The following is a 25,995-nucleotide window of genomic DNA, read 5'->3' as shown; positions in this document are numbered from 1 at the left end:
AAATTAGTGGAATTGAAAGAAGGTTATACGTCAGCTGTTTAAGAGGAATCTTCCCCTCTGCTTGTTCCACAAAAGAAAATTACATACAAATAAACAAGGGAAGTTCTTCAAAGGAGACAAAACTACTGATCTTGTTTTTCACTCTAATTCAGCAATATGTTTGCAACTTATTGCACCTGATTGGATTAAAAAGCAGAAAAAAATTAATATAAAAAGACGCATGCACGCAGCTGATTAAAAGTTCAACACATTGTTCTGTAATTTGAATCAACCTAGAACAACAACAACGAGGTGTTTTGTTTTGTAATTTGAAGATGTAGAGAGCCCACATACAACTCAAACTTACATCAAAGTGAACAAGAGTTTCTGGTAAATGCCAAGTAGCCCGGATTGAACATTTGAACATCACCAGTGAAAGAAGTATATTGACGCACTCAAGGACCATCAGGTAGCTAAAATACTTTTCGTTTCCTTTTGACAATAACCAGTTTCAGGCACTCTGTGCCATACGGACCAAATTTGCTTTATACAAGGGACGCCAGCCAGATGGATTAAGAAATAAATAAGGATTAAGAGATTCTAGTGAAATTTTGCGCCTAAAAACTCTTGTAGCTTTCATTCCTAATACATCTTTGCAGGTTGCAAAATTTCCTGCTAAATTTTTGAGGACCTTCATTGCTCCCAAGAAAATTATTGATGGTGCCTAAAGGTTACTTTTGCTGGACAGGTACCTTCTAAAATTTTGGTGGGGAAAATCATTGGATACTTAGTTGATGCCTATGAATTAGATACGCTAAAGATTATTGACCTTTAAGTAGACTGCACTCATAACATTTCACTCTTACTGCTTGATTATAATTTTTTGTTATTTTCTCATAGTGGCATTGAACTTAAGTATGTATCCATCATTAAAAGTTATTTATTTGTGGAAAAAAATCATAGAAAAGAGGGACAGTTTGATTTTTAGTAGCCTACATTGATCTCAATCACCTATTATCTGGATGTGTTTTTGCTTAAAAGAAGTAAGTAAGTAAGTGCATACAGTTGGCGTGCAAAAAAGTTTTTTTTGGCCTACGTACGTCCATCTGACACAATAAAAGGGATCACATCTCACAAAATCCAAAATTTACACAAATCGACGGTGAAACTACCAAACCACGTATCTCGGTTTGCGACGTCGCAGACTTCCTGTCATACTTCATTTTTTAAATGAAAAACTACTTAGCGTCCAGTCTTGAAAATTTCTGTGATTTTTTCTCCTCGTGCAGAGAAAATTCTGTGAAAATTTCAAGGAATGATATTGATTTGGTCTACTTCAAAAAAATAAAATGCGAGCGTAGATTTTTAAACACCGCAAACGAGATACGTGGTTTGGTAGTTTCACCGTCGAAATTAAGTTTGGTACTTACAGGAAAAGAGCGGATTCGCATCTTCGATTCCTTCTTCGGGAGGCCTCCTTTCATCATCTTGATAAGATTGTTGCTGAACTTGGCAAGGAAGGAAAGGTATGATCAGAATTTCATTTCTCAATTAGACCGTGTCGTGTCTGGTCATTGCCAGAAAGCTGGTTGTAGTATTCCTATTAGCGTAAACGTCTAAATCAAGTGGTGATTCGGACATAGAAGAAAACTTAGGAAGACCGAAGACTTCTGGAATGCATTAGGGCCAAAAAGCTGGAAAAAAAGAAAATTATTAGGATTAGAGGATAAAATGAACTGAATGATAATCTAATGCCGAGTGGATGGAGTTCTGTTAATTTTTTATGCCAATAAAGGCTACTAAAAGTTACCAAATAAAATACCTCAGTACAGTAACAAGGTAACTAATTAATAAAAATATGGACATTGCTTTGTTCTCGATCTAGAATTTAGTTCATAATTATTCATACTTAAATTGGTGCAAGAATGTTGGCATGTAAAATTGAAAGATCGCGATATTTTGATAATGCAATACTTAGGTATTAAAACACCACAAATCTATCTTTTTAAAAACAGAAAAAAAAATTGTCACGAAATCAAAGGGGAGGATGGCTCATGCTCCGTTTACGTAGTTCATCTATCAAGGTTCCATCCTCATTCAATACAAACTTTAACTTGACAAAGATAAAACAAAATTTAGGAGGTATCTTGCTGATTCAGCAGAAAGTTTGGTAACTCTGTGCAGGAATTGGTTACTTACAGTGCCTCAACAGCAACAGACCTTGAGCTGTAGATAAAAGTACAGCCACACCATCCCTTGAGCTTCCTCATCAATGATTTATAGACTTTAAGTTTGACATTTAAGAGGATTTTCTGAATTTAAAAAATAAACACCTGACTAGATATAGAAACTGAGAAGGCAAAGTGTGATAAGTTCAGAACACCTGTCATCTTTGGCACTATCAAAGTTGTAGAGTCGAAAATGAGTATTGCAAGGTAGATGGAGATACTGATCATCATTAATGTACAAATTGGTACAACATTTTTGAAATTCTAGATGATGTGCCACAAAACTAAGGCAACATATAGTAAAAAGAGATACTTCATTCATAGGCAATGAGAGGTTAATGACCCTCGTAGAACTTAAGAGCAGTATTAGTGAGAGAAAATACAGTGTTCATCTAGAGTAAGCTTGATATTAGAAAACTTAACAGCAGCATAATGCAGTCAGTTGAAAATAAAGTTGAGAACTCAGACTGGAAATAACAGTGTAGAAAGGGAGTTCCATACCACAGGCACAATGAAGATGTCGCATAACCCTAATAAGGCTTTGTCAGAAAATGACATATGAGATAGATAAACATTCTTGCACTCGCATGGAATAATCCATAAATAATAGAGAGAGGAAATTAGGGATTTTAGAGAGATTAATCAGTGATAAATATGAATAATTTGGAGATGAGCATCAGTCAAATACTAAAGTAAACATAGTGCTGAGACTCCGATAACCAAGCTTGATACCACAGAACAAAGCTGTGTTTGACAAAAGCCACATAATCAAGGCATGTTCAGCTTTTAGACTGAACCAGTTGTGGAAGGAAAGTGGTGAAGCCTTGTCTTACGATCAAAATAGAATAACAGGATTGAAAAATAAGAATGAAGTGTAAATAGTGGCCTAGTTTGATTAACCCTGACTTAATCACTAAAGTGTGAAGGGAGTTCATACTCACAATTGGCCATAAGATAACAGTATAAACAGCACTAAAGGCATAGGACAATGAGAACTGTAGAATGAGGAAAACAGAAAAGCACACACGGTTCTTAATCAATTAATTGCAGAAAAACTTTAAAAAAGCTCCCAAACATTGACAAAAGTTGTGAACAATCCCCTCTACAGCTACTGACAAGACAACACGGGCCAGATGATCGAGTTGGTAGACAGATAAAGCTAGAAGAAGATGTAGGTCGACCTCAGCACCCTTGAACTCCTCACTTTTCAATTGATTATTCTGTGATTTTATGGATTGATAGAGCATTTTTCAAAAACTTAGCTTTCAAGTATGAGAAAAAAATTCTAATATGGTGAAATACATGATTGATATATTTACTCAGAAAGCTGTAAATATAAAGAATTAAGAAACAAATTTTCGTGTTGAGCACAGTTTGCAATGCATTAAAGTTCTGCAAGTTGCAGAGCTTTCAGGCCCCTCCTCTGTCAAGGTGACTACTCTGCCAAAATCACTAGTCGATAATCTAACCTACAAGAAATGAGAGCCAATTTCAAATTTGTAGAATAACAAAACCACAAAACAGTATCATTTGCCTTTCTTATCATTTTTTCTCACATTTTTAACCTTTTGATGAGAGAACAATATTTTTGAGTTATCTGTAAGAACTACTACTGCTATGTAAACAGTGTGCATTGAATTATCAGACCGAGAATATTTGAATTGCCAAGTCTGATTGCAAAAACAACACAGGATGTAAGTTAAATTTTTGGAATTTGATTTGTATTATTTAATATTATTTGTCAACTTAAGAGAGAACTGACCTCATCTGCTCCAGGTCTACTAGATAAGTTTTAAGGAGTGGTGAATTAAACCTGCTTCAGGCTCCCAAGGTAAGTAGGTAGAGGAAAACATATCTGTGTACGTGTACGTATCGCCACCACCTTGATCAATGAACATGAGTTCTATTTGAGTTTTTCCCTAAAATTTGGTTTGACAATGATCAGATCAACATCTCTCTTAAAAATTTGTAATTTTTGATGTTACTTGGCTTCTAATTATGGTCAGAAGTGCTATCAGTAACATTTCGTAGATCAAAATTGATTATTGATTAACAACACTTTTTTGAAGACATTATAACTTATAGACAGTGCGTTTCCTTATCTCGCCGTGCTTGCACGCAGTTTATCTAAAATTTACTATCAGCTTATTTCAAAACAATTCTAAAAATCTCTAAAGCTTCACGCTAAAATTTGACTAGAACATGTTCAGACAAGGCTTGTCCAGCACCAAGTGGAGCCTTGATGCAAATTCGGGGGCTCCGGCCAAAGCGCATCACCGATGGATGACTGTTGCCGCATGCGCACTCGGTTGAGATGGTGACCGCGCGTTCCGGGTACCCACTGTCTATGCATTTTTTCAGTATCACTAATGAATCTTTTTGGGTTAAGTGACTTACAAATTTAATTCTTACCCTGAAGACATGGATCCATTTCCTATCAATCCAATTTTTGATAATCCGAAGAAACTCATAATTGATCATACTTGCACAAGTGGTCGCAGAGAAGCGGTATCAATAGTACATAGAACCAAGTACCTTGAATCACCCTACAGGAGAAATATGGTTCCTATATTGCAAGCCCCATCACCCTAAGCCGAAAAAAATCAGCATTCAGTGTCACAGTTTCTCCTTCTTGCAATGTAATGATATGTTAACTTACTTTGATGAGAAACTGGTGGTAAGAACTGAATGAGGAAATGTGCGCAATCTCATAGGAAACTTTAAGTAATTGTTTTGGATGCTAGGCAATTAAAATAAGAATCATGCCAAAAATTGCAGTATCTACTATGTTTGATTTATATTATATGTTGTTTGTTTGTCATCTTTCAGGGGCCTCCGATGAACTTTCTGACAGAAATCGGACGTGTGCTAGTCCATTATGCCAATTGATCAGTGCATCCCATTTTTTATGCACCATAACAAAGAAACTAAATTGTCTTCAAATTTGCTTTTCAAGGTTGGTATTGAGAGAGTAATCATATCACCTCTATGTGCTCTGCTAAGCACCAGCGCTTTGTAGCAAAGTATTTTTATCTTACCTGATTGATCATTGGCTTTTGTTCAAACATATATTGTAAAAATCTTGCTTAATATATCCATTATCAATTGATGTTTTCCATGGATATCCAAGTAGCTTCATCTGTTAAAGATTCCTCTTTGTAAGATGATGAGTAAGTCTCTAAAGATTACCAACCTACAATTTTTGCCACCATACATTAGAAGACAGTTTCTTTAAGAAAATTTTGGCCTCTCGGTGTAGCGTTAAGAAGCTGACCAACTTTTGGCAGATTGATTTTGTTCTTAACATTTTCAATTTTCAAGGGATTTTACCAGTAAGTCTTACTTTTTCCATTAAGGTTAAAAAGGTACAAACCATTCCTCTTACTTTTGCTGTGAGTAACTACTTACTCAGTGAACAAAAAGCTGTAACTGCTTTTTTTTTTTTTTTTTTTTTTTTTTTAATTTTATTTTTGCACAAGATAATAATAATGCACAATTAAACACTTTTAGACAAAATTCTTGTCTTTGAAAAGCTTAATCTATCCATTAAGATTTATACTTAACTCTATATACAATTTTTATTTTAAATAATAAATATTACTACCTCTGATACATTGAGGAGATAATAAAGACAAGATTAATTCTAATTAATAAATCTTTTTGTATTATCTGAAGAACAGCGGACGACCGAACCTGGTCAAGTCAGAAGAACCCCCGATCATGTCATGCTTTCTGCATTTTAATCGCCTTCTACATTGGTCTAACTCCAAGAAAGCAAGTGCTTCTGGATTAAGATGCCAATGAAGTCGAGATACGAAAGAGTTGTATATTTTAGTAATGTGCTCCTCTACCAAGTCTATGTTGAGGTCAGGGCGAATATCTGCGTTTCTCTCATACCATCTTGCTTTAACTAAGCCTCTTAGTATTTTCATTTGCATGATTTCAATTTTGTCGAGATTTGACTTGGCTGCACAACCCCACAATTGGCAGCCATAACTCCAAAACGGCCTTAACATTGACTTGTAGAGGAGCAGCTTTAGTTGATGGGGTTAGCATGATGTTCGGCCTTAAAGCCACTGCATATTTGCAAATTCCAGGCGCAGTTGTGCAACCTTTTTCTTTATATGTGCACCCCACTTGAGCCTGGAATCCAAGTGAAGGCCTAGAACTGCTGTATAAGATGTATAAGCTGTCGATTATTCTGTTCTTTTCTAACTATAAGGATGTTTCTCCTTTCTCTCAAAGATTCTTACTACTAGTACAAATATCCTAAAATGAATCATTCATAATTTGTACATTTACTCCAAGTTTTTTATTTTCTTTTTCTTTTTTAGGACTTCTATGAAAAAGGAAGCTGAGAAGAAGATTTAAAGATATCATCCAGCATGAACGAATATTGAATACCTATTCTGCCAGTTCTAGCTACTTCAAGATTTTTTTTTTTTTTTTTTTTTTTTTTTTTTTTTTTTTTCGTAAGTAAAAACTTTTTGCTCGGTTTTTTAATGACAACTATGAAGGCGATAAACGAAGACTTAGATATAGAGAGGAGAGATCAGGCATTTAATGCTTTCTTGTGCCACATCTGCAAGAGCAAAGCATCTTTCTGTCAATCGAAAGTGTGTTCAGGATGTAAACTTATTAGTTACTGCGGCATTGATCATCAAAAATTTCACTGGAAGAGTCACAAAAGCTTCTGCTTAACTGCTCAAAAAATATGCCGTGAGTTAAAATTAGACAATGTGTTTGCACTGCCCTTTTGCTCTAATGGCTCAAATTCTGATTCACTGTGGTGTCAAAAACGATGGAAGTTAAAAACTATTTTTGAGCAGCATTTGAAACGATGTTTAAGTTTGTACGAAGTGAACATGTTGTTCTTTCCCAGAGTTTGCAAAGTTTGTCATTCAACAAAAATCTTAAAAGATTTAACATGCTTGAAATGTTATAGTGTCTCATACTGCTCAGGTGAACATCAAATCATAGATGATCATGAAAAAATTTGCTCAGATTTTGAAAAAGTTCTAGATTGTGATTTGTTCATGCAAAATGTAGATTTACTTTCCTTGGAATCTTACTTGATTGAACCCAACACTAAATTTGATGCACACGATACCAAAAGTTTTCTAACCAATCATATCCATTCTAGACTAAATGCTGGATTGGAAAGTTTAGTAAGTCAGTATTACTCTGGTATTTTAACTGTATTTCACATCATCAGCGAGATGCCAAACTTTACAGTTGGGAAAAGATTAATCATCCACCTCGTAGGTGCTAGTTCATCGTATGAATTTCAATTCATGAAGTACTGGGAAACTTTGTTACACTTACTTCCTGAGCTCCATTCTCTGTTGCTAATTCACATAGGACCAGAACTAGAAGACTCTCCGTCTATATTGAGACCATGTGATACTTGTTGGAATGCCAACAAATCAATCCAAGTTCGTTTTCACTCGGAATTTTATCATCAATATTGTGATTCTTTCCATGCGAGCATACCTAATATGATTGTCAGCTTCAACTGCGGTTTACATGAAGATGAGGGTACGGATAATGATATGTGGAAACAGAGTCTACCCTATTTCCTAAAACATGTAGATGTTCCAATTATGTTAACTGCTTACACCAAGGAAGAGGCAAAGCGTGACCTCAACAGACTTATAAACGAAAGTATAGAACATAATATCAGGGTAAAAGTCATCAAAGAATTTGAGAAAAATCCGTATAGTTGTGTTAGGCCAATCAGAGATTGGGAGAGTCCAGGAGATTCTGTTTTTTATTCAAATCATTATGTCTCTGCTTTGGCTGTTGAAAGAGATGATAAACTTTCTCCCTTAACTCTTTGATTCTCGATTTTCATCTCGGCTACTAATTAAAAAATGTTACAAATCAGTAACAGCATTTTCCTCCCTCGCACAGATGTAAATGAAAGTGTCATCAAAGGAAAAATTGTTCTTTTATCATATGAAAACATCCTTTTTTGTGTGTGTGTTTCTGGTGTACTAATTTCAAGAGATGGGATCAGATTATCTTTTTAAAATAATATTGGAAACGATCATAATAACCCAAGATTTTTTAACAAGACTGAGATAAAAATAAAGGCCTGAATGTTTTAGTTGAACTATTGACGGTGGAACTCCCAATTGAAGAACGTATCTCGTTTGTGGTGCTTAAAAATCTTTGCTCCTATTCTATTTTTCAAAAGTAGACAAATCAACGTCATTCCTTCAAGTTTTCATAAAATTTTCCTTGCACATAGAAGGAAATTCATAGCAGTTATTAAGAATTGTCCACTAGGTTTCCATTTAAATATAAAGTATGATAGGAAATCTGCAATGTCGCAAACTGAGATACATACGTCTTTTGTGAGTATCACTGTCGGTATGTTGGTTTTTAGTTACACTTCTAAGAGTCTACATTGATGACAACTCAAAATGCTGATTTTAAATTCTTAATAATTTCTGGGCTTTCAGTATTGCTACAGAAAAAAGAGAATCCATTTTCTGTAGAGGAAAAGAGTAGAATTAAGGGAGAGTGAGAACAGAAAGAAACTCGAATCTTCCTGGACTCTGTCTTTTAGTTGACCATTTTCAAGTGATAGTTCACCATGAGGGGTCTTATTAAATGATCACTTATTTAATTCGGTGACAAATTTGTAGTTTTTTTTTTATTAGTTTCCATAAAAAGCCATATTGTTATGCCTGATCTCACATTGTTGTAGAGTCCTGAAGTACAAAATTTTGCATCTGTTAATAATTTACAAATGTTTGTATCAGTTTTTGCTAATTGTGATTATTCTTCGATATTTCTGAGGAAAAGTTTCTTTTGTTATTTTTGCAAAATTGTTACTTGAAATACACATTTTTTATGTTTTGTAAGAAACAAGTTCATTTATTTCCGTCCCCTCTCGTCGTCACAGACCCTTTAATTGAGGTTAATTTTGCAGAGATCTACATACTTTTCTGATACCTAATGATTGAAACTATCCAAAAACCTGATCTCTTTTTAAAAAGGAAGAACCTTTGTCAGGTCAACTTTCCTTCTCTCTGAAATTTTTATTTTTGTTGAAAGCAACTCATTCTTGGGTCTGCAAATATTTTTCTGCTCTCATGTGACATTATCCAAATCCCAAAATGTTAACGGTCCAACAGACTGGCGTCTATAGAACCCAAAGGCTTCCCTTTTTTCCTTTTTTTTTTTTTTCAATTATTAATTTTCATTTTTTATGCAATGCCCCGTTAAAATTTTGTCTAACGAGCAGATCCATAAAAAACCTCAAAAATGATATTTTTTTACAAAAACATACAAAAATACCTAATGGACATGAACGCCGCGCGTCGCTAGTAATAGGTACAACTGGAGGGCCATCGAGTGATAAGCATTTCGCAACTTTTCAAAATCAGCGAATTCCTGAGAATAAATAAAAACAGAACAGCAGATCAGCTATTGTATGCGCTGTTGACGGGAAAGGCTAAGGAGCGCGCGGTGTGCGTAGGGCGTAAGGCGCGCCGAATTAAATGAAGGGGCCAGAACGAGAAACGAATTTCTGCACTTAAGCCTGAGATACGCGGAAAAAGTTCAACGGTTTTAGGTAACTTCCCGATTTTTTTCGATCATAATCTCTTGCTGGCAGATGGACGACATCTTCAACAACACGTTTACGCATCCAGGTACCTCAAAACTGTCAAAAATTGAGATACGCACCTCTGCACTTTCACCATCGAGTAGTAAATCCTAGGCGCTGGATCAATTGCGCGTGGTCTCGAGGCTCCCCGCGCGATTCACCGGGCTCGGGAGCTTTTCTGACCAGAAAATCCCACTTACAATTAGTGGGTCATTCAGCGGCGTGCTGCCAGCGCAAACGGGCGCTGACGCCTACAAAGACAAACCCAGCAGGGATACTTCACGTATTGCGCAATGCGTGAGGTATCCCTGTTAGGTTTGAAGGCGCCTATGCGCATGTAACGCTGGTCGCCCGTAGGCCGCGGACGCGGAGTGCCACGTCGCTTCAAGCAACTATCTCACGATGACAGAGGTGTCATAAGAAATTCAAGGCGCTCCTACGTTTCAAGAATGATAGGTATCCTTCAAGAAAACAGAGCTATTCTCACAAGATAAATCAAGATGCTGAGGAGGAACTTGCAAAGGGCTGGAAATTTAACTCATGTGCATCGTTCGCCTATCAGAATGTCTGCGCATACCGCACCTCGCACACCGAAAAAAAGTGAGGACGATTTCTTATTCTGGATAAAAGAGTAAGCGAGAACTAACAAAATGCTAAACTACCCGTTACAGCAGTTAGTTTTACATCTTGTCATTGCTGAAGTAACTGCTGTAGCAATTAATTCAGAATTTTGTAACTACTTGCACACTTTTATCCAGAGTGTTATGTAAATCAACTTTACTTTTTTTTCGGTGTACATATAACGATCAGTCTCGTGTTCGTGGATCTATTAGATATATTCTATGGATCTGCTCGTAAGACAAAATTTTAACGGGGCATTGCATAAAAAGTAAAAATTAATAGGTAATCAATTAAAAAAAGAAAAAAAAACCTCGCTCATTATTTTGAAGAGGAGAATGTGAAAAATTGGGTCATCCTGATTTGATGAAGCTGTAATGAATGACAATTATTTCACTCACTAGCAGACATTCGATTGGGTAAATAAAGTGTGCAAACCAGGCCCGCCACAAGGGGGGGGGGGGATACTGGGTCCCTGGCACCGGGGCCCGGGCCCTGGAGGGGCCCGTGACGCAGGTGACAAACCACTACGAATTCATGTGTAACCCTTGTCTCGTAGGGAAAAGTGAAAAAATTACCCTAAAAATTCCGCAGAAGGTGAATACAGTTTCAAAAACACGCTAGGGCACTATAAAATTTTTCTTACTTTTTTAGAGATTTTCAAGATTTTGAGTATATGTAGAATGATATTTTTAGTAACGGTGTTTCATTTTCTTCCGTTGTTGGATGCTAAGAGGCTCCTTTCTGGGCATCCTCGACTTCAATGGCTTAACTCCCTTGCCATAGACGTACGAAAGGGGAGTCCAGGGGGGCCCGGCTCCCCATAGAATTGAAAATTATCATCTGCCCCCTCAAAAAAAAATTTATAGATGTTTTGAATGCAACAATTCGAAAGTTTTTGGTGCCGAAAGTAAACAAAAAGGCGTAATTATTCTGCAGAAATTGATGGAAAATCTCCATCATAAGAGCTTCATAATGCGTCCAAATAGATTTAAAATTTCAACAATTTCCCGGGGGAGGCCCCCCGGACCCCCCCCCCCCCCTCCTGTGCTAGGGGCCCGGGCCAGAAAATTGGTACCAGGGCCCGAGATGGGATGTGGCGGGCCTGGTGCAAACTACCGCTATATAGCGGTAGTTTTAATCTAAAAGCGTAAAGCGTAATATTACGCTTTACGCTTTTAGATTTCGCTATTACGCGAAAAATTGGCCACTCTCCGTCGTAAAATTAGTTTTGAGGCATTGAAAATTCTTCTCGATCATAGTTTTCGAAAAGGAGACAAAAAGCGTGATTAAGTAAGGAAATCAGACTAGCTCTTGAACTTTTGTCAAGTGTCCAAATACCTATACATTCCTATAAAATTTCTGAGAACGGTTGAAAGATCCTTTCCTTCGAAATGTTCACCTTTTTGGTAACATGGAGACGCTTTATCAGCCCCTCCCCTCTCCCTTCATCATCCGCCATTTGTCACTTTCATCGGAGTAGGTAGGACAGTCAATTTTTAGACGTGCGCCCTTTTGATCGCTTGAGAGACCTCTAAATTTTTTTTTATTTTCAAAGCGATAATTGATTAGGGCGCATCCTGTTTTCGGCTGTGTTGCTCACTTAGCCCTTGAAGCACCACTACAAATGTGACAAACGAAAAGAGCACAATATGAAAATAGAGCTAATTGAAAGACGGCGCAGAGATACAACTATTTGTACTTGATGGAAGTCTGTGTTGCATCTGCAAAATTGAAGGCGCAATGGCGCGAGCTGTGAATTCGCGATGTTCCGCAGCTCCGCTTTAGGCTGCCAATGATGTGTCGAGAGAGAAGTTAAGAAACGAGGCTCGATTATTACGGCTCTCCTATTTAGGGCTGTGTTGCTCATATAGTCCTTAAAGCACCGCTAAAAATACAAATCCGACAAACTGAAACAAACACAGTATGGAAATAGAGCAAATAAGTAAAAGGAGGCGCATTGATGACGGCGCAGAGATACAACTCTTCGTACGTGATGGATGTCCGTGTTGCATCTGCAGAATTGAAGGCGCGCTGGCGCTATGCGTGAACTCGCAATGCTCCTTTCTATGCTGCCAGTGAGGTGTCGCTCCGATTCGAGAGAAAAATATAAAATGCCCGATTTTGTCTCGACTCTGTTGTTCCTCAATTTCGTCTTCTTTTTCCAATTTGAGGTTTGATTCTTTTTTTAATGCACAAATATTTATACAGACCTACATCTACGGCTCGTATGTACAATGTCGAGGTCCCTCACAACTCGCGTGGCAAGTGTTTTAAACAAGCCTCCTGTCAATTTGACCGGGCTTCAGCATCTGAGGGTTTATGGAAATATCATTATAATATGACAGCACCTGGTTCGCCAAAAACTCTGGATTCAAGAGGGGAGCCAAAAGAAGCCATGCACACTCGGTCAATGAATTTTAATGAAATTAAGTTATGATTTTCCCATCATTGATCCACCCCCCCCCCCCCCCCCCAAGAAAAAACAATATAGGAATAATAATTGAAAATCACTTTCCCATTATAGGTATAGATATGCTAGAGAGGACATTCTGCTTGACTAAATCTTAATAATTTACTTATCATAATAATATTAATAATAATAAAACACATTCTAAACAAAATTTTTATGCGTTCCATTAATACACGTTCTATATTCTGTTACAATAAATAGTGTGCGCATAAGACTTTTTTATTAATGGCACCAGTCAGATCGCGCACCGCTTGCACAAGACGCGTCAATTTAAAGATTTAAAGTTGGCGCCTCTTGAGTTCCTATTAGTGCGTCATCAACATGGCGCCGAAATGGGCTATTTTTTGTGCCACGATCAGCTGATAACCCTCCAACTTCTTATCAAAACAATTAACGGTTCTCCCCGCATAAAGTTTTCTTTGACGGTGAGTCGGTGACGGTTCTCTTCTTCTCTTTTCTTATCAGTGAGCATTAAAATTTACGAGCAACACTAGTCAAAATTAGAGCCCTAGAAATCGGCGCTTCATGTTGCGTGTATCACCAGAGACATTTGCTCGATATTTTCATTTCCCTGCTCTTGTTATCACTTATCAGCGAATCTTAGCGTTTCTCGTCGGTTCATTTCGCTCGCTCCAGTAAGTTTTTGTTCTCAGTTTTTAGTTACCTAGAAGGATTTCAGTTTTAGTAATCTTTAGAGTTCAACTCTGATCCTCTTGCTGTGGTTGATATCGAGTTTCCACTAATCTTAACATGACTCTGTCTCGTAAAATATTCATGTGTGGTTTAAACGTTAATTCGCAGTTTTGGCTGTCTGGAGTTCATTGTCTATCCGTGAGTATACCCTTGTATTTCTAGGACTATTAAACTCTTCTGCCCTTCCTTTCTTGATTACATTGAGTTTCATGGTCTACATAGTAGAATTACTGGTCATTGCGTTTTCAATCCAGCAGCCTGATTGTTGGAATTTATGTCGTCACGACAAGAATTGAAAATCGATTCATTACGCGGCGCAGAGAGGGCTATGTCTTGTCTAATCTTGCCGATATAGCCAGTTAAAGTATCAACAAACAGGCTGCAGGAGACAGTTATTCTGTCTAGGAAAGGCTGTGCTCTGTTTTGTAACAGATTACTTACCTCATTCAATTGGACTGCAGTGAGAGTCATAACATTACATCGCTCCTGATGTACTCAAGTGCACATACTCATTGGCCTCGGCCCAATACATCTTACGTCAGCTGCTAACTGTATTCAGCGAGGCGCAGCGAATTGCCTCACATCCGTTTTTTTACAGATTTACTCACGCTGATGGAGGTCCCTATATTTTGGTAATATTGTACCTCTAACTGTCGCATGGATACATCCAATCATATTATTAAGGCTAGGAGACTGCTGAGAGATACGAAATTTATACGTAATATTTTGTCTTCTGAACTACCAAAGTCGCAGTGTGAGTAGTATTCGCCTACGTAATTTACGAATTTTTGAAGTTGATTCGGTAGCACTTACTGTGTTTTGATTTCGTTGGCTTGGGTAGATTTATTCTAAATGTTTAGTTGGTTCAATCGTTCAAAGCAAGCTTAATGAATACCTTTGATTTTAAAAACATGGAAGTGATAAGGTATTTTTTAAAGCTGATTAAACGCGGCTATTTAAATGAAATGATGTTGAAAGAATCAACCAACGAGTAAAATTAGGGAACTCGTGAGCTCTTTTCTTCAATTGCTCATTTTCTTTTAAGTAAGTGAGCAAAGGAGCGGAAAGCACCAGATATACTTAAAATACCATATGAGAGACTCTTTTTATCATTTGTGTGTCCTACTTCGTGTTCTTCTTTGAGTCCCTCAAATCTTTCGTCACGTGCGCTTGAATCAATCTTGCTCCATGTTATATAATGCATAAAACCGACTCTGCGGGATGATTATTGGCATCGATAAGCAAATGGATGGACAACGAAGACGACGGTAAAACGGAGCGAGGAGTGATCCTGTGATCCATTTGATTGAAAAAGGTGGTTGTTATAGAGTGGTGGAGAAAATGATGGATAAACTGCAGGATCCCATGTGCGTTTTCGTTGGTTAGTTAATTATTTCTTGTCCATTGCAACCGCATCTTTCTTACCAATACTGCCTGCTAAGAAAAAACGCCGCATGAGCCCTCAGACGTTGCCAAAGTCCCTCCAGTAAAATATTAATTATCTGGGAAATTGGCGAATATTTTCCATCGAGTTTTTTTTAGAGGATATTTTATTTGTAATAGATCTAAATCACCTGGAACTTTCAGGAAAAAATATCCATGCCACTCCTAAATACTAAGCATTTTAACGGAGGAAATTTGGCAACTCTTGAATGTTCATCCGGCGTTCTTCCTTAGCCCAGCAGAATCGGATCACTCCGTTTTCTCTATGTCTATCGTTTTTTCTATCAACTTCAATGATCGAAGTGCAGGTGTAATGCCAGGGAATTTTATATGAATACGCAGGGGTACCTATACAGAATCTTCCAAGCTTCCACTTTTTCACACGCTCGCCCGCCGGCTTTCCACAATTTTCTTCATCGCTTTTCCACAAAATTTCCTACCAATTTCACTAAAGATGACCTTATTGTTCTGTTTTGCGTTGATTTTCGACCTTTGACTCTTCAAAATTGTCCCTCCCTCCACATTTTTGGGGGCTTTCACATGTGTTCACGCACCCGGGCGGGCGCGTGATGGAGTATTATGCGTGATGTGCGTGATGGGTACAGCACCCCTGTAAATTCGTCCGGGAAATTGGGAGGATGTGGGGGAATTTCGTTCTCTGTTCTGAATCCCCGAAAAACCCCATAATTCCTCATGGTTTTCAGGGATTCTCCAGTATGGAATCAAATTCTTCGGCCGTGGAACATAACTGGCTACGCCGCGCCGCACAGTGGATCGAGTCAATCAGAGAAGTCGCCCTGGTAAAAATTGACAGTAGGTAGAATCTGTGTTCCAAAATACCGTAGACCTACAGCCGGCTGTAAGATTTCCAATAGCTTCTATAGCCGGCTACCCAATTTCTTATAGCCTTTTATAGCCGATGGCGATGAAGCAACAGCCAGGCGATAAAGTGTATGCTAAACGTTACTAATTACGGATGCTAGGACTTAGTGAGTTTTTGGACTACTGCTCTCTTTCTGGGCCGTAGTTTCTTGATTTATTTTGCGAGGAAAGCTCCGTACTTTTGATGAATGCCTGCCATTCCTAATATATTAGAGCGTTTTCAGTTTCGTATGATACTGTGCAATACCTCTGGTGTGAAATAGTTGCTTCAAGCGCCGTGGCAGGCGGGCAGCCAGCGCGAAACACGCATTGGCGCCTACAAACCTAACAGGGATACTTCACGCGTTGCGCAATGCGTGAAGTATCCCTGTTGGGTTTGTAGGCGCCAGTGCGTCGCCGCTCCGCTTTGTGTTAGGATTTAATATTTAATCTGGCGGAGTCAGCGTTATTCAACTCATGATTTTGAAATGTTTGCTCACTCTGTATGGACTATTCTCGTTTTACTTGATGAAAAAAAAAAATATGTTTTAAAGGAAAATATAATGTGTGTTTTGTAAATATTAAGGTGGTTCCGTATCAAACTTAATTTTTTCCAAAGCACAAGCATTTCTACACGATTTCTTATAGCCCTTTGTAGTCGATGGTGAAAAAGCAACAGCCAGGCGGTAAAGTGTAAAGCCCGGTGATAGGAACTATAGCCCGGCTGCATAATTTTTTAACGCTTCGCATAGACCGGCCGTATGATTTTCTCCGCATTCTACAGCCAGCTATATGATTTTCTGTAGCCTTCTTTAGCCGGCTATAAGAATTCCTATGGTATTTTGAAACGCAGCTCTTATCGCCAATTTTTACCAGAGCGGACATGGTATTTTTGACTAAAACTGCAACTTTTGATGTTTACATCGTCATATTCTAAATTTTAAGGGGTGCCTCTAGAAGAAAATTTCACAAGAAAATCAACGAGACCACCTTCAGAACTTTAAAGTTTTGTTCAAACGGAGTTAATGAGCTTTTAAAATTTCCAAATTTTGTCCGACCTCTTCCATCGACTCTGTCTACTGCGCGCCGCTGCGCCGGTGGGAACCCAGATTTGACTGTCTTTGAGCTTCTCCAAAAGGCATTAGACTGACGACGGGGAATTGAATAGCTTGTCGCAAAGTCGCACCACCCTCCTCTCCCTCGTTTGAGAGTCCGTGACTTTGGTGGATTTTTAAACCGGAGAGAGCTTCCTGAAAATGTGTGTTGTTATTGATCCCCTTGCCCTACACGTTATCATATCGCGGTCACGGACAATCTCTGTATTCTCGTTAGCTCATTTACATAGATCGTTAAATACGGCAGTACCACCGCCCGATAAATTCAATGACTCTTTTTCGCGCACCTCGGCCCGGCAATTTCAGACTCCTAAGCAGTCCGTTTCGTTTCACATCGCGCTTATTGTGAAATCAACCGGGATTTTACCAGTATAGTTTACTGTGCGCCTTAGTTCATCGTTTCTAGCTTAATATACCTTGTCGATATGTCTCTAACTCCAGCGAATAACTTTAGCGTCGCCAGGAATCAGTAAGTAAAAGCCAAAGTCCTTAAGTGTCGTCCACTACCCTGCCGTGCTAAGGGAGAACGCCGTATGAACGTTCGAGAGTTGCCAAATTTCCGTCGATGAAATGTTTATTTTTGAGTGTAAAGATATGTATATTTTCCCCTGAAAGTTTTAGGAACTTTAGGTGAAATTGCGAACAAAATTATCTGAAAGACTGGAAGGAAAATATTCAGAAGTTCATTAGGAAATTCGTGTTTTATCAAAGGAAATTTGGCAACGCCGGAAGGTTCATACGGCGTTCTTCCTTAGCACTGCAGTACTCTGCCGTCCTCAGCAAAAATGCCGCAATTCCATCATAGATTTTTTCAGCATTTTACCGACAAAATGTTTCCTCACCGAAACAAACGACCATTCCTTACTCTGAAATAACCGTGGCATACCATTGTGAATTCAATTTTACAAAAATGAAGCATCATAGTGGTTGGGTTTTCTCGTAATAGAACAGTGTGTGGAAGAAGAATGCAAAATTTTGATTGGAGTCACGGCATTTTTCCTTAGGACGGCGTAGTACTATGAGGTGAGAGAATGTCGCTTTTTGACGTTGCCAAATTTCCTGTGGTGCCGTTATTTTCTGGGAAACCACTAAACCACTGAACATTTTTCTTTGACTCACAATCAGAAGTTTATTACCCGTCTGATTTAAAGTGCTTAGATTGTGGTAAAGTGCTTAGATTGTGGTAAAGTGCTTAAAATTATTGTATCGAGGAAATTTGGCAACATTCAATTGTTCGTAAGGCGTTTTTCCTTAATACAGCTTTATTCTAGCATAGTTGTATGGAGAGAGGGGGTTGAAATACTGCAAATCAATAAATGTTACTGAGTCAAACAAACGGGCCTTAATGTCGTGGAAAGTGGAAACTCAAATTGTCCTATAGGTTCAGCAAAAAAAAAAAGTGTTTGAATCTAAATTATAGATTTTCAATTTTCGCTGCTAAAGGCTTATTTCTAATACCTTTAACCGAGCCTTGGCCTTGGGTCACAATTCCTAGCTATAAGCGTTATCATTGATGTCATAATTATGTGGATTGAATCACTTAGTTTCTAGAACTGTACCATAGGGAATTTCATCAGTGCAGTGTTTTTCCAAATTCGCCATCTTTCGTCTCCTAACTACAATATTCTTAGAGGAATCCTTAAAGGGTGAATGTTTATTTGGTTGGGCGGATTTTGTGTCAAATCTTGGAGAATGAATCTCTTTAAGCAATACGTGGTGAGTGTGGTAATTATAATCTTTTCGTTTTATTGCCCACCTACCTGAGGGGCCCTTTTGCCTGACCTCGCCACAAATTAATCTTATTTTAATCTGAATAATATTTACATATCCGAAAATGGAATCTATGTACTTCAATCAATGCTTAACGTTACGGCGGTTGCTCCGATTTGCATGGCAAAACTTTCTCAGATGTCCACAACAATTAAACAGAGTCTAATGTCTGTTTTCTGCTAACTCAGAAATTTTAACGCAGAGAAGAAAAGTGGGATGGGACGAAACCGTGATACAAATTGTGTGACTTCCAAGAAGATAAAATTGCATATCCATCAAATGAAGGAGAAAATAGTGTTCTAGGTATATTGTCCCAACTATTCGGTTCGTCAAAGCCAAATTTCAGTTTGTGTAACCGATTTAAAAGAGCTGATGAAAGAAGTTCGGTTACCTACATGAACCGAATTCTCTGCTACACGAATCATAAAAGAGTGAACACTCAGGGCAATGATTTTTACGAAAACTTAAGACAGGGATGTTGATATTTTGTAAAAATTAGTGCAAATACACAGATTTTTACAGAAGTAGTACAAAAGCGTCAAATTTTTGAGAAAATTACCGCGTCTAAGTGTAGAAGTTTTGAAAAATCAATGCCACCGCGTTCAATTTTTAGAAAATTATTGCGAACGCGCACGGCATCGCCGGGTACCGCCGTCAACGCCCACTCATCTCCAATGTTACAGTGCGTAAGCTGAAATCTCAGTTGCTCGAAACTGCGTGGACCTAAGAACTTGTTGCAACCCTGTGGGTGGTGCGAATTGCACTCCTATTAAAATGCTCTGTTGAACACGTTCCGGTATGAAAGGTCTAAATATAAGTCATTGATTGTTACAAGGGGAGAGTTTAACCGAAGTTGCTGGTTAATTTGGAGAGAGAAAAAAAATAAAAAAAATTAAAGAGTGTTTTTCTTTCATGGAAATGGTTGAATTCTTATTCTAACTTGGCACCAGTCCCTCGGTGATTAGTTTCGCTTGGTCTTTTACGGGGAGGGGGGGGGGGGAGGTTTGCACCCACTTGTCCCTTATTGCTGAAGTTGCAGATATTTCTCTCTGGGAATCGGCTCTGTCCCTTGGACGGCTAGCTCTCGGCTTCAGTCTGTTTTGCGTGTCTTTACGTCTGCGTTGTTTCGTGCAGTGGCGTGGCGTGAATTGCGATATATCGATTGTTATGCCATTTAAACCTATGGTAAAGAATCGATTATTAAGGTGTTCGCTGCGAACACCCTATTTATCGATCTTTTTCCATAGGTTTAAATGGCATAACAATCGATACATCGCAATTCACGCCACGCCACTGGTTTCGTGCGTCTTTACGTATTACGTGTGGAGTAAAGTGCTAGGAAAATGTTTCCCGCTGAATTTCGTGGTACTGGACGCGGGTGGTTCGAGGTCCTGACCCTCCTCCGCGCGGCGCTACTTAGCTGCTTTAACTGCGTTTTAAAACCTCATGCAGATGGACTTGTAGTTTTCTATCTCCGTGGTCGGGTTCGTCGTGATTTTGGCCGTAATCTGGAGCACGTGTGTCGTGGCCATTTGGACAATTTCAAGGGAAGTTCGATACCGCATCGCCGATCCCGATGAGCGCGAAAATGCGGGGTGCGGGTATTTACGTTTCGTTGTTGAGTTCGCGCCTGGTGATCAAGAACTTATCAGTTGGTATAGCGCGTAAAATAGAAAATGTATAGATGGTCAGGTTCTTCCTCCAAGACAAAAGAAGTTGCACAATTTAAGCAACCTTGTGCAATGCTCTTGGTTCCTTTTTGCAAAATGCAATCCAATTATGTGTGAGAACGATTTAATTCGTGTACCTCGTAGAGTGGTCCATTGTTTGAGTCAATTTGGCAGCCTTGAAATGAAATTTCCTTCGTTTGTCTTGAAAATTAAATGACGACTTGGGTATTGAAATGACGGATCATTGAATGCTTAGAATTTCACTCGACTGAAGAAGGCTTGAAGTGCATGGTTGCGCACTCATTTCTGCGTCAGTGCCACCGATCAAGCACACGTACCCGTACCGTACACCATCGAAGCACCGTTGTCTATGCACTTTCCACTTTAAAATTCAATATAGGCATAAGGGTACGCGTGTAGAATTTATCAGTGTAAATTTTCTCACCGACACAGGCTCGGCTCATACTTATCTCTGGCGCCATCGGCACTTCTCAAGACACCATATTCCAACTTCTAAACAGGGACTTCCGGTAATCAAGTTCAATTCGTCGTTTTTTTTTGTCGTTATTTGTCGAAACATGATTTGACCCTAATCGATATCCCCAATGTACTGCTCTGCGCAAGTATCACTCGGAGAACAATGTCCCAGAGCCAGAGCATATACAGTAGGATCGACAACAGAAATTCCGATCGTTTTATTAATAAAGTCGATAAAAAATGAAGAGGACGTTTCCTATAGATATTTCCGAATATTTTTCTTCGTGCATGACGACTAATTAATATCCGGTCAAGGTTAGTGATATTCATAAGCGTCCAGAAATCAATATTTCATCAAATTTTTCCGAGTAAATATTCACTCAAAGCACAATAGCTATACGTGTTTATCGGTCTTTTTCAAATTTTATAATGTTCCAACTTAAACTGGGCACTGCTTCCGACCTCCAGAGTACTTTTCAACAATATTGATAAATTAAATTTCTTATTCTCTACTCTTTGAATTGAAAATCAAACTCTCGAAGCTTTTCATGAGAAAATTTAGCGCTCTAGCAAAAAAGAACAACTATGTCTGATATTTTAAATCCGTGTCATAACTTGATGGTACCTAGTACTAACTATACTTCTACTATAGCATTGAGCAATTCGTGGTTCCTGGAAATATCTACAGCAGTAGTAGAGCCATTCTGCTCTACTTCTACGCAATAGGCTTCTTGGCCCTAGGAAATGGGCTACACTCACATACAATTCTCATTTAATGTGCCTAACGCTTTTACGATCGAAAATGATCACTAGACGACTATAGCTGACAATTCTGACGCTTATGATTTTTTCCCGGTATCCATAGCCCTAATCATTCCTAGAGTCCCTTTATACTGAGAGTGAAGACAATGCGAATCCATTTCTGATTTGTTCCCGTATTTTAGGCCTTCACCGCGTCACAAACGGGAATAAAGATCACAGTTTCAGCAATTGCAAAGATTATAAACTGGAATGGACTGGGGAATAGGAGGTACGGCAAGGAACACATTAATGAAATAAGAGTGAGAGCGGAGACGGAAATTCGGGAATGGGTTGATCAAAGATTACAGCAAACGTCCGATTTGTGTAATCTTTATTGCCGTTTGTGACATACACAAACCGCGCTGTCTCAACTCTCTCCATAAAGGGACTCTAATCATTCCCAATTATTAATGCAGCCAATTTTGTACGTAGAACTATGAATAATCATTGGTTCAAAATTGCAAATCGATGGCTGAATGCGGAAAACGCGCATCGTAATCGTAGCGTGTTAAAGTTAAAATCTCCGATTATTATGTTTTATTTTCTTCAAGGAAAACCTATCAAATAATGTTTCTTTGCAATTTTGCGTGATTTTTTTAGAATGAGTGAAGAAATCGCACAACAATCGCTATTGAAACTGTTGGTCAGTTTTCCCTTAAGGAAAATAAAAATTAAGCGGAAACTTGCAACGTCGCAACTTGTGGTACGAATTTTTCGACGCAAGTCATCGAAATGTCAGAATTTTTAGAACAGCTGGTAAAGTTCAGGTGCAGGAATTAACATTTTAATTTGTTGGTAGCTACGTATCTTCAAGAGGGAAATGAAATATGAATATAATACTCCGAGGTGCATGCAAATTATATTCGAGTAATTGGACCTTCGACAGTTCAGCCTCCATTTTTACAGCATACCCGTAATCGCTTGATTGAAATCGCATGATGCATTGCTTCATCCACTAACCGAAATTGAAATCATCAAAACATTTTCCGTAGCCCTGCTGAACATTCCCCATTAACAAGCTTCAAAAATGTAGCCTTTGGTGGATGCTTGCGTAATCGAGTTAGTTTCTTTGGTGTGAATGCAATGGAGATGCTGCATGTGTGAGGGATTTGCGATTTGACCACTGATTTTTATGTAAAAGTTCGCGAGAAACACGATGGTGCCACTGGTTTTTCTCTGAAATCATCTCCAAAGCTCAAAAAAAGCTCTCAAAGTGAGGCCAAAATGGAGGAGATATCCCGCCCTACCCTCAGAGTCCACCTCTACATCAAAACAAACTCTCCATGCAAAGATAGGGAGCAAATACATTAGCAGGGTTGCCGTGTTTTCAGTTTTGGAGTCCTCAAATAAAGTGGCAACCCTGCTAATGGATTTGATCCCTATCTTTGCATGGAGAGTTTGTTTTGATGTAGAGGTGGACTCTGAGGGTAGGGCGGGATATCTCCTCCATTTTGGCCTCACTTTGAGAGCTTTTTTTGAGCTTTGGAGATGATTTCAGAGAAAAACCAGTGGCACCATCGTGTTTCTCGCGAACTTTTACATAAAAATCAGTGGTCAAATCGCAAATCCCTCACATATGCAACATCTCCATTCTGTGGGCGAATTGGAACCGATTGACATTAACCAGCTATCGCCAAAATTATAATCTCACAACGTAACTTTTCACAGCAGAATGACTATACAGTGTACAGATTCTTTTGGAACTATCAAAACATTTCCTCCCTCGGCCTGAAACAGATTTCCAAAAACGGAAAGTTCCTTTTTGGTTTCCTTTCTTTAGACGCGGGTGGGTTTTAACGCAGAAACATGGTCAGCAGTAGTTACTGTAGGTATTCTGTTATGTATGCAGCAGTTTTCTTGGCCCTGGAAGAATCGCTGTGAGGACTTACATACTTACAGTTGGACCTCATTTTGCAACAAGGTACTAGTGGTTCTCGTTCATCCATAAAAGCCCCTATCGACATGAGGAAAATAAAGGCGCATATATTGTTTCTAATATGAGCCATACATCGTATAGCTCCTATTGCAAAATATAATTCAAATGGACGTATTTGAATCAAAAATTCTAAAGGGACTTTCTCCATTATTTCAAGGGCCAATGGGCCCTATCTAGCATGTATTCTTACTGTTCCTAAGGCCCAGGCCATAACGGAGACAGTTTCTTTCGATTTAAATACGTTCCGTTTGAGTTTACATCCACGATGATTTTTCAACTTTTGGTATCGTTGTACGTTTTTTTAATAAGTTCGATAGATCTTCCTGGTTCTAACAGTTTCATTTTCTGAGTCCATGCGGCAGTCTTCAAATCAAACGTTGATCGCAAAAACGGACGATTTTTTTCTCAAATTGCCCAAATTGATCTTTTGAAAAAATGGAATAAATGTACCGAATAATTTAAAAACAAACAGCTGAAAAAATGTCAAATGCCATTCCATTTTTTCCATCAAAAAAGGTAGTCCTAGGCCTCGAAGAGTCCTATCTAACTCAATCTTGAAAAAACGGAACCGATCAACAGATCAATGGACCACTAGACAAGGTACGAATTTCAGCATTCTGATACATGTATCTTAACCAAAATTTCACGTAGAACACGATTCGCGCAACGAAAATTACTGAAACCAACTCTTAACGCAGCTATTAACATTTTTATTTCACATTGGTTACGAGGAATTTGAACTGCCCGCTCACAAGAAACTCAAAACTCTACGTGAGTCAAATCCCGCACTACAACGGTTTCAGCAAGCTTCTCAATCGAGCAATGTTCATTTCCCACCATCTGTCGTTTAAACTATAAGCAATTTGCTTTAGCTGAGCCAAAGCGTCAAGATTGAGGTTGCCAGATTATTTTTATCGCAGAGACGTTTATGATAACATTTAGCGCGCGATGTGAATCACGCAGAGCATTGAGTTTTCATGAGCGGGTGGTTTCAATTCACGCATCAAGAATCATTAAATATCTTCGTAAGGAGTTAATTACGGTAATTTTCGTTGCGCGAATCGTGTTTAGCGTGAAATTTTGGTTAAGAAACATGTATCGGAATGCTTAAATTCGTACCTTGTCTAGTGGTCCATTCTTTCTGATTTTCGCCGGGTTTCTTGAATGTAATATTTACCCTCTAACAAGAATTTTATACCTATATCTAATCTTGTCTTGCAGTGGCATGGCGCGTTCATCGATGTATCTATTCATTTGCCAGTTGAACGCATGGAAGAGGATCGATCATTAGGGTGGACCTCGATAATCGATTTTTTTTATCATAGTTTCATACGGAAGAATATTGGTATAGTCGATCACTCACGCTTCGCAACTCCTCGCAGTAAATCGTTTCACATGCCATTTGAACCTATGCAAAAGTTTCCACTATCGGGGTATATACCTTATTATTCGATTCTTCGTCATAGATTTAATGGGAAAATATTGAAAATCAATAATCGATTATTCTCGCCTCGTCATTATTGTCTTGCTCGTTGTGTATCTGATGCATGCCTTGCTGAATACTAAAAAAATTTCAATATCGTCCCATTGGCTCGGATTTGCGCGTGCATCGGAGGGAATCGTCTTTTGGTAGTCGAAATTCTATGAATCGGCAAAAAATAACAACAAGCTTGTCAAATCATCAATTTCATTAAGGGTGAAAACCAAAATATGGTGCTTTAAAAAACACGAAGAGTCACATCATGTCCCTCATAATGCAAACCATGGTTTCCATTATCTTGGATTAATTTGATTCACGAGATGCGATCAGTAAGAATGATCCACGGGACAATGTATGAAAAAAAAGCACTGCGTTGTTTGTTTGTTTTTTTTTTAAATTTTACGTATTATAGAGCCATTTTTACAACGGAGAGCTTGGAGATGGTAGTCCGTACACTTAACACCCATCAAATCTATCAAAAATCGATTCTATGACACATGCACGCGTCCGCACCCTCACACATACACGCACAACTCACTCAGAGAATGTATGATATGCATGCCTTTCGTGGAGTCTAATTTATCGTAATCGTATTTATTTGTTGGGCACAGGTTCTGGGTCGCTGAGTTAACGCTCTTCAAAGCTAAACGCTGTGGCGTCCGTCTGTCTAAGTTGAGAATGCCAAATAAATATGTGAGTAGCAGCACAATTTTTTCTAGTTTGAGCTATTTTCTTAAACATTGGGATCGCTTGAATTTGCTCGGGATAAAAGGCTGAGGATCAAACTTGCATGATTCTTGATTCTCTACTCCATTCTTCTTCAAAAAGCATTA

General features: G+C 38.5%; 3 protein-coding genes across 9 annotated transcripts in view; 2 read left to right on the top strand and 1 right to left on the bottom strand.

Annotated features, from left to right (window-relative positions):
• Positions 1–3,347, bottom strand: part of Cul3 (cullin 3) — a 30,843-nt gene extending 27,496 nt beyond the window's left edge. Inside the window, exons 1-2 of the mRNA XM_019047093.2 lie at positions 3,149–3,347; positions 1,410–1,673 (exon numbers count right to left, since the gene is read on the bottom strand). Coding sequence (XP_018902638.1) covers positions 1,410–1,466 — 57 coding nt within the window. The 5' untranslated portion in view covers positions 1,467–1,673; positions 3,149–3,347. The remainder of the gene's footprint in view (positions 1–1,409; positions 1,674–3,148) is intronic.
• LOC109034129 (putative protein MSS51 homolog, mitochondrial) lies at positions 94–9,091 on the top strand. Of its 2 annotated transcripts, none has more exons than XM_019047096.2 (3): positions 94–448; positions 5,037–5,163; positions 6,542–9,091. In XM_019047096.2, exon 3 carries the CDS (start codon positions 6,710–6,712, stop codon positions 8,045–8,047), a length of 1,338 nt encoding a protein of 445 aa, XP_018902641.2. In that variant the 5' UTR covers positions 94–448; positions 5,037–5,163; positions 6,542–6,709; the 3' UTR covers positions 8,048–9,091. The 2 variants fall into 2 exon arrangements, with proteins under 2 accessions (XP_018902641.2, XP_018902639.2); XM_019047094.2 differs by lacking the exon at positions 94–448 and adding an exon at positions 3,658–3,901.
• A 4,222-nt stretch (positions 9,092–13,313) lies between these two features.
• The window catches only part of Hmgcl (hydroxymethylglutaryl-CoA lyase), a 69,469-nt gene continuing 56,787 nt past the window's right edge, over positions 13,314–25,995 (top strand). The window contains exons 1-2 of one of the 6 annotated variants that reach the window (XM_019047111.2): positions 13,314–13,551; positions 25,774–25,855. In XM_019047111.2, coding sequence (XP_018902656.1) covers positions 13,442–13,551; positions 25,774–25,855 — 192 coding nt within the window. In that variant the 5' untranslated portion in view covers positions 13,314–13,441. Of the gene's footprint in view, positions 13,748–17,438; positions 17,498–20,849; positions 20,999–25,773; positions 25,856–25,995 lie in introns of those variants that run through there. The other 5 variants (XM_019047116.2, XM_019047112.2, XM_019047117.2 and 2 more) reach the window with 5 other exon arrangements.

This window comes from Bemisia tabaci, chromosome 4 (assembly GCF_918797505.1).
Source record: "Bemisia tabaci chromosome 4, PGI_BMITA_v3".
Classification (NCBI taxonomy): Eukaryota; Metazoa; Arthropoda; class Insecta; order Hemiptera; family Aleyrodidae; genus Bemisia; species Bemisia tabaci.
Note: the sequence above shows the minus strand (reverse complement) of the source record. Positions and strands in the feature narration are given on the sequence as shown.